The 12518-nt window shown below is 40.1% G+C and overlaps 1 protein-coding gene across 1 annotated transcript in view; it reads left to right on the top strand.

The window, feature by feature from the left end:
* HMGA2 (high mobility group AT-hook 2) overlaps nt 1–10216 on the top strand; it is a 137311-nt gene extending 127095 nt beyond the window's left edge. The window contains exon 5 of the mRNA XM_081249007.1: nt 10063–10216. Coding sequence (XP_081105133.1) covers nt 10063–10110 — 48 coding nt within the window. The 3' untranslated portion in view covers nt 10111–10216. The remainder of the gene's footprint in view (nt 1–10062) is intronic.
* Nucleotides 10217–12518: the final 2302 nt, after the last annotated feature.

The following is a 12518-nucleotide window of genomic DNA, read 5'->3' as shown; positions in this document are numbered from 1 at the left end:
ATACTGAAGGACAGACAACTGTGTGTGTGTGTGTGTGTGTGTGTGTGTGTCTGTGCGCGTGCGTGTGTATGGACCCTACCCAGTGATGATTTTGGTATCTGTGGTGGGTCCTGGAACCAATCCCCCACAGATGCTGAATTGACTGACAGCTCTGTGCGTGTGTGCGTGTGTGTGTGCGTGTGTGCGTGTGTGTGTGTGTGTGTGTGTACATTCTGAACCCTACCCAGTGGTATGTGCTGGAACCAGCCCTTGTGAGGCAGCTGTGAGTATCTCTTCCAAATTCTGTATTTACTGATGTCAAGTAGGTAACTTGAAATCCACTATGGTAGGAGTATTTACACCATGGAAATTGGAAAATACTACAAATCAGGACTTTTTTTTTTACTGGAGAGCAAGTTGTTGAACATTTACCTACACACCACTAGCCCCACCCTTCAGTGATTCTGATTATTTGGTCTGGAAACCCAAGCATTAGTATTTTTTATGAACTCCTCAAGTGAGTCTAATGTAGAGCCAGGGATAAAGATACTCAGTGAACACACATGAGAAGACATTTGCACATTTGTTGAGCAAATGAGCACAGAATATCAATCTATATGACGCACAATGGGATACAGATGAATGAGTGGAATGCCATGTGTTGCTTAAAGGGATGATCCCCAGAAGAGTTTCAATTTTGTTGTTGTTGTTTAGCTACAGAAGAGAAAATAAAGACATAGATTAGGGAAAGAAAGGAAGATGTTACAGATGAGATGAATGGCATATTCAAAAGTAAAGAGGCAGAGACAGATAAATCATTGGTGGAGATTATCAATGTGGCTGCAACTGACTGCAAATTGGGCAGTAATATACCAAGAAATGATGTGACATCATAAATTTTTGTCCTAAGAGAATCAGGCATATCAAAGAAACCACAGATGGATTGGGTTGGTCCTCGCTGATCAATCTGGCTGTGTTACAGACCTACAGACCCTGCTCCAGATTTGCCCTTGAAAGGAGAGTTCAGACTCAGAAAAAAGAACATGAGCTCATTGGACTTCCTAATCTATATTGTCTAAGGACACAGTGATGAATTATATAAACATGGGGACTACACAGAAGTTCATGGAGGATAATGTAAATTTTACATCACATTCAAAAGAATCTCTTCCTTTTCCATCTGTTTCTTTCAAAATACCCTCCCAGATGGCTTTTCCATGTAGCAGTCTGGATTAACTCAGGCTCATATCCTTTCTTCATCAACACTACTTTGAAGGGTTACATTCAGGTCCTGTTTTGAGGTGGTGAAAATTTTAGCACGATTAAATATTTTACATCCCAAGAAAAGGACTCAGCAGTGTCTAAGGAGACCTAGGTTTTGCTTTCTGGCCCCATCAATGGGTGAATCAATCTCTCTGTTCCCTATGTATCCATCTATGAACTGGGATAATAACAATGCATCTTATCTTACTCCCAAGAACATTTTGAAGAGACTTGTGTACATTCCAGGGAGTATTATTACATTCTGACTTATTTTTGTATGCTAGGTTTTTTATTTCCGGAGATTTGTATTCTCAAAAATGTTAGCATTCTAATTAGTTCAAAACGACTATCTTTTTGACCTCAAGTGTTTTCACTGCATCTTTTTAAAATAAGGATTTTTTTAACTTAGGGGAAATTTTATGGTGATTGCTACATCCTATCATTAGGACTAAAGCAGTTAGAATCACTTGGCTTGTATGTAATTCCATATGTGTGGAAGTACAAAGACTCTCTTCTGAAGTATCCTAATGCCATCAAATTCTGAAACCTCAGAACTTCAAGGATGCCACTTCTTGAAACTGGGTTACAGAAAGTCACAATTCATTCTAAGGAGACAAATTCAGGATTATGATAAATCTTATTCATGTGCATTTGTGTATATAAGTACATGCATCTTGTTAGGAATAAAAATTTAAGGAAAACCCTACTGCAGGGGTTTGTGCCTGGGAAGTCCACCAGGTACCATCAGCTGCAAACCTTAATAATCTTAAAAATCTAAAGAGGAAGATCTCTAATATTTACGTTAACTGTTTTTTTTAATTCCAAAACTAGTGAAAACAAAGCTTACTGGAGAAATCTACTATATTTTCATTTAAATTGATAAAATAAGAAATTAGCTAATTTCCTAGTTTTTTAGCAATTTGAAAGTTGATTTCTCAGCCACATGGATTACATTCTCAACTTGAGTAGGCAACAGTGGTAGGTTTTGTTTCCGCTGCTGTTGTTTTTATAAGAGAAATCCCATAGTGTATCAGGTTATTATTATTGATAGAGGGGGCTTTGTTTCTCAAGTTTTAATTCTGATAAGAAAAAAATCTCACTCCATCTCAGACTTCTGAAAAGATCTTGCTGGTTTATTAGATATCTTATTGTCTCTTGATTTCCCCCTCTTAAGGCTTTAAACTGAGATTAGAAGTGAGTCCTTATATATAATTCAGACATATTTTCTCACCTGAGCCCTACCCAAAGGGTAAAAACAGCTTTTAAAAATCCTAAGTTCTCCTTCCTTTCAACCCAATTTCCTCATTGTTGTACAGCCCTGGCAAGCTACACCTCTAGCAATTAAGACAGGTAGAAACCTGCTCCTTTTCAACTTCCCAGTGAGAGAACTGGAAAGTTTTCAGTTTCTAAAAGACTGGAAACAAAGCTTTCTGTTTCAAAATAGAGCTTTTACCTGGGAGTAACATCTTCTGTGGGTGGTGTGTATGGGGGCAAAGAAATCTCAGTAAGCCTTGGTTATCATGGGATTTTCCCCCCTTAAAAAAAAAAAAAGCTGAATGTTTTTACAGAGACTTCAAGGGCAGTTTTAAGGATGTTTATATTTCAGACAACCTAAACATTGTTTAGAGCAAAATGAGAGATTTCATTTTTGGGACAAGCAGGTTGATGAATTGCAGTCAACATCTTGTTCTCAAAGACAGCATTTTTCCTGGGGGCTTTCAGTCTAGACATACAAGGGAGGAAGGAGGAAGAAGGGAGAGTTCTCACTCTCACACTCATCCTGTACATGGTATCTTGGCCAGTACAGTCAATAGTTCATCATAAATCAGACTTGAAGAAAAGAGGCACTCTCTACTCACTCAGGGAGAATAGTGATTTATACCGCTTAAGTCATAAAGAGTACTGATTTAGTTGTTTTCCAACTTACGCCCTTTCAATCTGGTAAAACATTTTGTGGGCCAGTAAATGTTTGGTACCAACTGGCAAAACATGAAGAATTATATCAAAGCCTGCCCTGAGTGGGACTGTTTTGTTGTATAGGAAATACTTTTTGATTTAACCTCTGACCTCTGACATTGCAAAGGTCAAGGGAAGGGGAAAGCCAAGTAGAAAGCAACATTTAACCCCTATAATAAAGTAGCTCAAGGATATAGCAGCACAGGCGTAGGGCAGAGGAAGCATATCAAAATGATTATTAACCGTAAACATATGAAGTCATTAGCTTAGTTGTAATAAAGGAATATTGGCAAGATGAAGTCAGCTGTTTCTTGGCAGGGAATGTCTTACAGAGATGACATAAACTTCTAACGGAAGTGAAAGAACATCACTCAATTTGGGGCAAGATATAAAACTCCAAAAGGCAAAATATAGTATTTCTGGACTTGACAGATTTCCTATAGGAGTTTGTTTTTTTTTTTTTTAAGTGTGATTGTTTTTAACTGTGTGGTAAAGCCTGTGGATTAGGCTAAAAACAAAATGGCCATGTCTGCCTGCTTTTCTATGCATATTGCAGAATGCTTTTCCTGTGCATTTTGATGTGAACTGGATAAAAAACAATTATTTATTCAATATGTAAGCTTTCTTCTTATTATCCAAACTTGCTGACCAAAATTAATATGAATAAATAGTAACTGGATTTAAAACATGGCCTTTCTAAGAAATTCCTTAATGTTTGAATAGAAATATGTTGCTTTATCCAAGAAACTTTCTGTACCTTCAGAGCATGTTTGCTGGACACTGAAATGTCTTATTGAAGAATTATTTGTTAGCTTAGTATTATTACTGATATTTTCATAATCTTATTCAAAAGTCCTATCTCAGGATAATGAAAAATGTTTGGTGCAATAATGATTAAAATCCAGAAATGTCCTGTTCCCTGGCAACAAATACAACTTATGAAAAATTTTTTACACATGGAAAGCAAAGAGTAAAGGATCTCCTAATCTGTGCCATTAATAAACATATCCAGAATATAACCACTAAGCAGCCTTTAATCTATCCACTTTTATTTAAAACTACTCTGCATAAAAGGAAGAACATTCCTCAACAATTTTGGAAATGTTGAAATAAATTTCCTTCTTCTGAGTGCTTCCTTCATGCGAAAATCTTTTTGCTGCGTCCTTAGCTATTTTTTAAACATGAGACTCCTCAGTACGAATTAGATCTGGCATGGAAAATTGATCAAGCTTGTGATCCTCAGAAATCGTGACTTCCAGGATCCTGAAACTTGCAGTTAGTTTATACATAAAATGAATTCCCTATCTGAAAAATGTGACTCCCTCCTGAAGATAGTTTTAAATAGCCTTTCATCCCAGGAAAGAAATTCGTAGTATCCCAGGGATAAATATTACCTCTGTTTACAATATTTTCAGTGATGGAACTCTGACCAGAGGCATGAATAAGACAAACAGGAGTGTATTTTACAAATCTAAGATGTCTTATTTTGTTTTATTTAGGAGGCATTGTTTAATAATAGGGTTTTTTTTTCCTTTCTTTCTCAACAATCTATCACTGAATCACAGGTAAAGAAAGACACACAGAATGAGTAGCTATAATTAATCATCATAGCTCCACACTGTAGTCTTACAGGATTTTTACTCTTTTTTTCAAAGTTTTCCCATTTGGTTGTCACATTTTTTCTCACACCCTGCTGGGCAGAGATGAGTATTCTCATTACCGGTCTGACACAGTGAGAATAAGGCACAAGTTATACACAAATGCCAGGGTTGGTGCCTGTGGTCAGTGACATCTAGGATCAACCTTCTTTACTTCAAATATCCCCCGACAAGACCTTATACTGGCTTTATTACATTGATGGTAGCACATGCAAGGTAGATGCTTGTATATTTGTATATATTGGGTTGGCCAAAAAGTTTGTTCGGGTTTTTCCCATACCATCTTATGAAAAACCTGGGTGAACTTTTTGGCCAACCCAATACATAAAACTAAAATTTAAAAAAAAAAAATCAGGTACAAATACCGTAAATATCCCAACTTCTAAAGTCTCCTTTTGAAAAACATATTTACCCCCTACCGTTTCTACCAGAATCCCTTGCACTTGCCTGATCATAGGGTTTATGTAGGTTCCAGTGGATATGTTTTTTTTTTAATGCGATATAAAGTTTTCCTAGTTGGAGGAAATAATCACTTTCCATTCAATTAAACAGCCCCAATCCAATTTAAAATTAAAATATCTGACCCAGACATAGAAAGAGTCCGCTCTGTGGTCTTGAGGGTCACTTAGCTGCAGATGGAACTTGAAAACTTGTTTCTGGTCACTGCTGCTGAGGAGAGCCCATTATTTCTGTTCCGGCGGGATTGGCTTGAGATAGTCACGACGAACATGAAACACTCGTGAGTGTGGCATTCCAAGTGCTTAAGGAACTGGACATACTAAGATGACAAAAAGAATGTCATTAAACCATAACTACACTTTCTAAATTACCAGGTGTTGGTAGGTTTACTGGCACGACAGCTTAAATTACAGATGTATTTGTAGCCTGCAGCATTTTATGATAAGAGAGTTACAGAATTCTTTGCAACCAAGGGGAAAAAATAAGGATTTATTAAAGCTGGCGTGGATGTCTATGACTTTGCCCTCCTTATACACACAAAGAGGGGCATCATGGTGACAGCACTCCTAAGGTTTGCGGGGAGAGTATTTCCACTTCTCGGTTCCATTTAAAATTCGCTGGCCTCCTTTCCACTGCAGATCTGCTGTTTAGTCTGCATCTGAAAATTAAACCCAGAGCTTCAGCTGTCACATTAAACCCTGAACCTTCCTCTAGCGCACACCCTCACCCGTGCCTATGTGGTAACATCTATGGTTAAATGCCTAAGACATTGAAAAATTCCATCCAACGTTAGGGGATCAGGGTGGATATTGGGATGTCTTCTTCCTCCTTTTGAATAAGTTAGCAGAAGTGTACCCAAGGGTGTACACCACATGCATTGTGCTGAACCACATTAAAAGGATGGAGATAGGTGCAAACTATATATCTAGGTTTCAGTGGGGGTTTTCTTCCACAAGCGTAATGAAAGCAATGAAAGAGTTAGACTTATTAAATTCCTTTTTTGGGGGAACAAAAGAAAGACTAAGGCAAAATGAGTGCAATTTTTCCAGTAGTCGTAATAAAAATATAGTTCTCCAACTCTGCCCATTTTCTTTTCCTTCTCTTCAGTTTTCTGCCAAAAAATCCGCATTTCACCCCAGTGTGGTACAGCCTCAGTGGTCTTTGTAAGGTAACTGAGCAGATGGCTGGGGGCTGTTCTGTATTTAGAGGCCTTAGTGGCTGGTACTCATAAAAATGTCACTGTGCACTTTCACTTTGAAAAGTCCTTTTATCCTACATTCGTGAAGCCCCATTCCAACGGTAAGCCTGTGGCTGCTTGGCCTTCCCATCTCACCAGCCAGCGCCTAATGAGATGTGGAGAATGCTTGGCTACGGTCTCTCCACCCCCTTAGTGCCTCAGAGCTGCTCTTGGGGGGCTACCCAAGCTCAAAGATCCTTTGGGCGTATGTTGCGAACATGAAGCAATTTAAATAAATATCTCAAGTTGCAGGCTATCGCCTGCAGTAATGGCAGTGTCTTCTAAGTTAACTGAGAAGGATTGAATCTCAAGGGTCCCTACCAACTACTCTGCTGTGAGAGTAAGATCCCTGGGGGACCTCAGAACCTGCTGCTTATTTCCTTCGTCACCGGGTCCTGTCCACTCTTTGCACCGCAGAAGGGCCCTGTGTGAAGTCTGGTCAGCCGTGACAGGGCAGCTGAACATGGATTTCCCGACTCCATCTTCATGCATCCATGACCCACATGGCTCCTGGGAGGGAAAAGCAAGAACTCTTCTCTCCCCGCCTTATCTCGCAATCTGCTGTCAAGGCACCTGCCCCAATTCAGTAAATGAATTGTGGAACCAAAACAAAAAAACGAAGAGGGTTTTTCTTCTCTTAATTACACGCACACTTTGGTCACAGCAACCATACATGTAGCAAAAGGCCAAGTCACTGGGAAGGTGAGAACTGGGTCTTGCAGAGGTGAGAGGTGCCACGTGCCCCGCCAACCTCATCCACTTGGCAGCCATGCCGTCCTCTGGAGGATGGCCAGTCAGGGCTATGCCAGGAAGAGAGAGCTCCCCAAGAGCCAAACATTGAGAAAGAGCCAAACACCGTTCTGAGCGTGTGAGAGCTGCATGACCTCCAAAAGTTTGACGGAGTGAGGCTCCCACCCTTGACATCCTAGTTATGTACCCATTACTAACTGACAGCTACTAGTAGGAGCATTTCAGTGTTGGTGGAAATAAAACAACCCTCCATGTTGTGTTAAGAACCGTTAAGTAAAGGAAACAATATGAGGATGAGGGACCATCATTTTCAGCTGAGTTGTGTCTAAGGGATTTGAATAAACCACTTACATATCAGGAGCTTCAAGAGCTCAAATCAAGCAAAGTTTCTGGGAAGGTTTTGAAAAGCTGATCACATTCCATCTACTACAAGGTCTTTGTAAGTTCGTGGCCTGAAAATTCGATTTCCTTCCGGATTTGGAAGTACTTTGGTTTCCAGATAGTCTAGGAAAATCGAGCAGTTAGAAATGGAATAATTACAGCTCCATCCAGGGAGGTTTCCAGCTTGACTGCGTTCTATTAATTTGTTAACCAGGAGAAGAAAGGATCACATATATCTGCCGGCGTGTAATCTGTGGTCTGTTTCAGGGTAGTTACCTAAGTCTACACCTCCTGTCATAATGAGAAGTGAGTCATTTGGGGACGGTGAAGAGTGTATCTGCCGAACAGCTTAATGACTTTCTGGAATTTAAATATTAAGTGAAAAAACAAGGTCAGAGGGCAGCTGAACCTTGGCTTGTCTCTCTCACGTCCGTCCGTGGCTTTGATCCTGCTACATCCTCCTTTGTGGCCGGGACTCCATAGAGAAACTCAGGGTCATGGCCTGTTGCCTGTCAAGAGGTATAAACATGCTGCCTAAATATGTGAAGGCTGCCGTTTGGGGGTTGGGAGCAGATGCGGGGTAGCTTCAAACGTTCCACGTTTCCCACACGACCCAAAGCAGACTAAACAAAACCGGTGTGAAACCTCATGACTTGATGCTGCCGTGGTTATATTTTTTAAGCTGTAATCCATTCATTTGTGTGTGTGTTTATTCCCAGGATTTACAGCTCCTTCAGTCTTGGGGGAAGAGAACGTTTGAAACCTTTTGCAAAGGGTTTGCAGTAAGCAGTGGCCTATGGTTAAAGCCCAGGATATATATATATATATATATATATATATATATATATATATATATATATATATATATAGAGAGAGAGAGAGAGAGAGAGAGAGAGAGTGTGTGTGTGTCCGTCCGTCCGTGTGCGCACATTCATGTGAGCATGTGAGTGCCTGTTCATGTGGGTTTTTTTCCCTCCCGTTTGCTGCTTTTACGCAAAAGCGTCACACATGGTAGCATTTAGGAGTTCCTTCACAGCTGAAGTGTTTCAAACACTAATGAATGGAAGTTTGGTCATACAATGCAGACAAGCTTTAAGGCATGCTTTACTGAATGGTGTACTGTAGTGACCTGGGAAAGGAAGAGAGGTATAAATTGTGTCAGTTAGCCACCCAGACAAAATGAAGCCATGTGGAAAATCAAATCTATTAAAGTATGAAGACTGTTATAAGCTGTTTTAAGCTGGACATTCTTAAAGTTTGCTGCAGGAGTGAATGTTTACCTCTTCTCCCAGATCTTTTTCACATGCCGTCTTATGAGACAATGTACAGCATTTGATAAAAATCATCCTCTCACTAAAGACGCTTCTATCAGAAATGTTTATTGTCTCCGCTTTACCACCCATGTCCTGAAAGGTACTGCACGTTTGTTAAATAAGCAGAAGGAAAGAGAACTTTGCAGCTCAAGCCGGCTTGCAGAAATTCCAACAAATTCCAGAGCCATACGGAATCAGAAAAAGGAAAAGAGAAGGAGAAATTAGATTTATAGGAAGAGGAGGCCCTGCAAAAACATATATATTAGATTTTCTCTGCTTGGCCAAACCACCATTAAATGTTTGGTCAGTGTGGATTTAGTATTGAGATTGAGCAGTTAATGCCAAACTCTGGTCATTGTCTTAAAATGCGCTTTAATAAATACAAGAAGGAGGAAATCCATTTGGAAAGGAAGTGAGTCGTCAGCTCTTGCAGCCCTTTCTCAGGCTCGATTCTGCCCTCACGCTGCCTCTGGTATGTGGCAGTGGCATCCTGGTTACACACAGCTGCCAACACCCGTCTGACTCTGCCCAAAGCCTGGCTCGACTTGCTCTGCGACTTCGGGTATACGACTTACTGGGCCTTGATTTTCTCACCTGTAAAATGGGATAATAACAGCCAGTCCCTAAGAGCATCAGCTATGATTACCAATATCTGCAGGACGTGTTTTCTTTGTCCCTTAAGAACAGATCCCCTTCACTTGATTTGCTGGTTTATAAAACTGATGACTGGCATGCTGTCGGTAAAAATTTATCCATTTCTTTTTCTCTCTGATTGGTGAGTAAGCTCACACGGGCCTGACATTCTCTGGACGGCAGACAATTGAATTTGCTGAGCAGCCGCCATGATGTCAAGCCTTAAGTCAACAGTGGCTAATGACTGCTCTGGGAAAAAACAACACCTTGATTCCTCAATTACGGTTTAAGAAGCCCTGGGAACGAGGGGGCTTGCCAATCATCCGCATCCTCTTTTGAAGCCAGCATAATGTGCTGTGGAAACAGGTCACCTCTGAACTGTTTGTCTGAACAGCCCACACAGTGTAATGGTTGTGCCCTTTGTGTGTTCCAGGAGGAGACTGAAGAGACATCCTCACAAGAGTCTGCGGAAGAGGATTAGGGGGCGCCAGCATTCAATTTCTACCTCAGCAGCAGTTGGATCTTTTGAAGGGAGAAGACACTGCAGTGACCACTTACTCTCTGTCGCCATGGTCTTTCCACTTTCATCTGGGGTTAGGGGGCGGGGCGGGGCGGGGGAGGGGCGGGGGTGGGGGGAGAAGTCACGTAACCTTAAAAAGGACTATATTAATCACCTTCTTTGTAATCCCTTCACGGTCCCAGGTTTAGTGAAAAACTGCTGTAAACACAGGGGACACAGTTTAACAATGCAACTTTTAATTACTGTTCTCTTTTTCCTTAACCTACTAATAGTTTGTGGATCTGATAAGCAGGAGTGGGTGGGTGAGAAGAACCTCTGAATCGGGTTTAGTCAATCACTGCACTGCATCCAAACCAGAAACATGTCACCCGTGTGACGCTGGGCATTCCGCTAGGAGAGGCGCGGTGGGAAACACTGGCTGCCTCAGACACCACCCAACCCACTCGCAGTAGTGAAGCTTCTGTTTAGAACACCAAAGATAGGACTAGATACTACTTCTCTCTTTTTCATATAACCTTGTAGACACTTACTTGATGATTTTTTTTTAATTTTTACTTTTATTTCTAAATGAGACGAAATGCTGATGTATCCTTTCATCCAGCTTAACAAACCAGAAAAGGTGATGTTCACTTTTCAAAAAGGGAAGTAAGCAAACTCAGATTGCCAACTCCTTTATTTATGGATGCCACACATATCAGCAGGAGTAATAAATTTACTCACGGCCCTCATTTTTTTTTTCAGGAACCCTCATCCGGGTAGAATCTACTTCCTACAGAGCCAAGTGCCATTTAGCAATAAATCACACTTGTCAGCCTCAAAGCATTTTAAGGAACCTAGACAAGTAAAATTATCCTCTCTGTAATTTAATGAAAAGGTACAACAGAATAACGCATGATGAACTCACCTGGATTATGAGGTGGGAGGGGCGAAATCCAAATTTCTTTTGCTATAGTTTATACTACAATTTAAAGGACAACGACAACAAAAAAGCAGGCTCTCTCTCTCTCTCTCCATTGTGTATCAGTTTCTGTGAAAGACCTGAATACCACTTACCTCAAATGAAGCTTATGTGTTACTTCAAGTAATACGTTTTGACATAGGATGGTTGGCTGAGGTGCTTTACCTTGATTTCAGCTCACCATCTCTTCACTCAAACTGCACTTTTAGCCAGAGATGCAATACATCCCACTGCTCAATACTACCTCTGAATGTTACAGTTAATTTACAGTTTAGTACTTACTACATGCTGCTATACACAAGCAATGCAAGAAAAAGAAAAGTAATGGGTAGATGATGCTAATCATCTACAGTTCTTTTTGTACACTTAGTTACAGTTAAAGAAGCAGTCTCCTTACTGTGTTTCAGCATGGCTATGTATTTTTCTATGGTTTTTTTTTAATTAAAATTTACAAATACTTGTTTCAGCTTCTCTGCTAGATTTTCCACATTAACTTGAATTTTTTTTAACCAAGTCGCTCCTAGGTTCTTAAGGATATTTTTCCTCCTTACACTACACATCACACAAAATTTGACTGTAATGTTTAAATATCACCCTCCAAGTTTGTACCTCACATGAATTGTTTAAGGAAATGGACTAATTGACTTGCAAAGACCTACCTCCAGACTTCAAAAGGAATGAACTTGTTACTTGCAGCATTCATTTTTGTCAATGTTTGAAATAGTTCAGACTGCAGCTAACCCTAGTCAAAACTATTTTTGTAAAAGGCTTTTGATAGAAAGGAACACGTTTTTACATACTTTTTTGCAAATAAATAAAATAAAGCCAACCTTCAAAGAAACTTGAAGCTTTGTAGGTGAGATGCAACAAGCTCAGCTTTTGCATGATGCAATCAAAAATATGTGTTTTGAAGATTAGTTGAATATGAGAAAATGCTTGACAGATATTTTCATGTATTTTACACAAATGTGATTTTTGTAATATGTCTCAACCAGATTTATTTTAAACGCTTCTTATGTAGAGTTTTTATTCCTTTCTCTCCTAGTGAGTGTGCTGACTTTTTAACATGGTATTATCAACTGGGCCAAGAGGTAGCTTCTCATGACGGCTTGTGTCAGTCTGGCTTTTAGTACTGATGCCAAATGAAACTCAAAACCATCTCTCTTCCAGCCGCTTCAGGGAGGTAGTTTCAAAGGCCACATACCTCTCTGAGACTGGCAGATTGCTCACTGTTGTGAATCACCAAAGGAGCTATGAAGAGAATTAAAACTCAACATTACTGTTAACTGTGCATTAAATAAGCAACTAAACAGTGGCTCATAAGAAGCCCCATTCCGTGTCTTGGGTTGGGCCTTTTGAAACCTCACTGGCCAGCTCATAAAACTAAAGCAGTTGCTCGTGTTGGCCAAAC

The sequence above is a fragment of the Mesoplodon bidens genome, assembly GCF_964165515.1.
Source record: "Mesoplodon bidens genome assembly, chromosome: 11".
In the NCBI taxonomy this organism is placed as follows: Eukaryota; Metazoa; Chordata; class Mammalia; order Artiodactyla; family Ziphiidae; genus Mesoplodon; species Mesoplodon bidens.
Note: the sequence above shows the minus strand (reverse complement) of the source record. Positions and strands in the feature narration are given on the sequence as shown.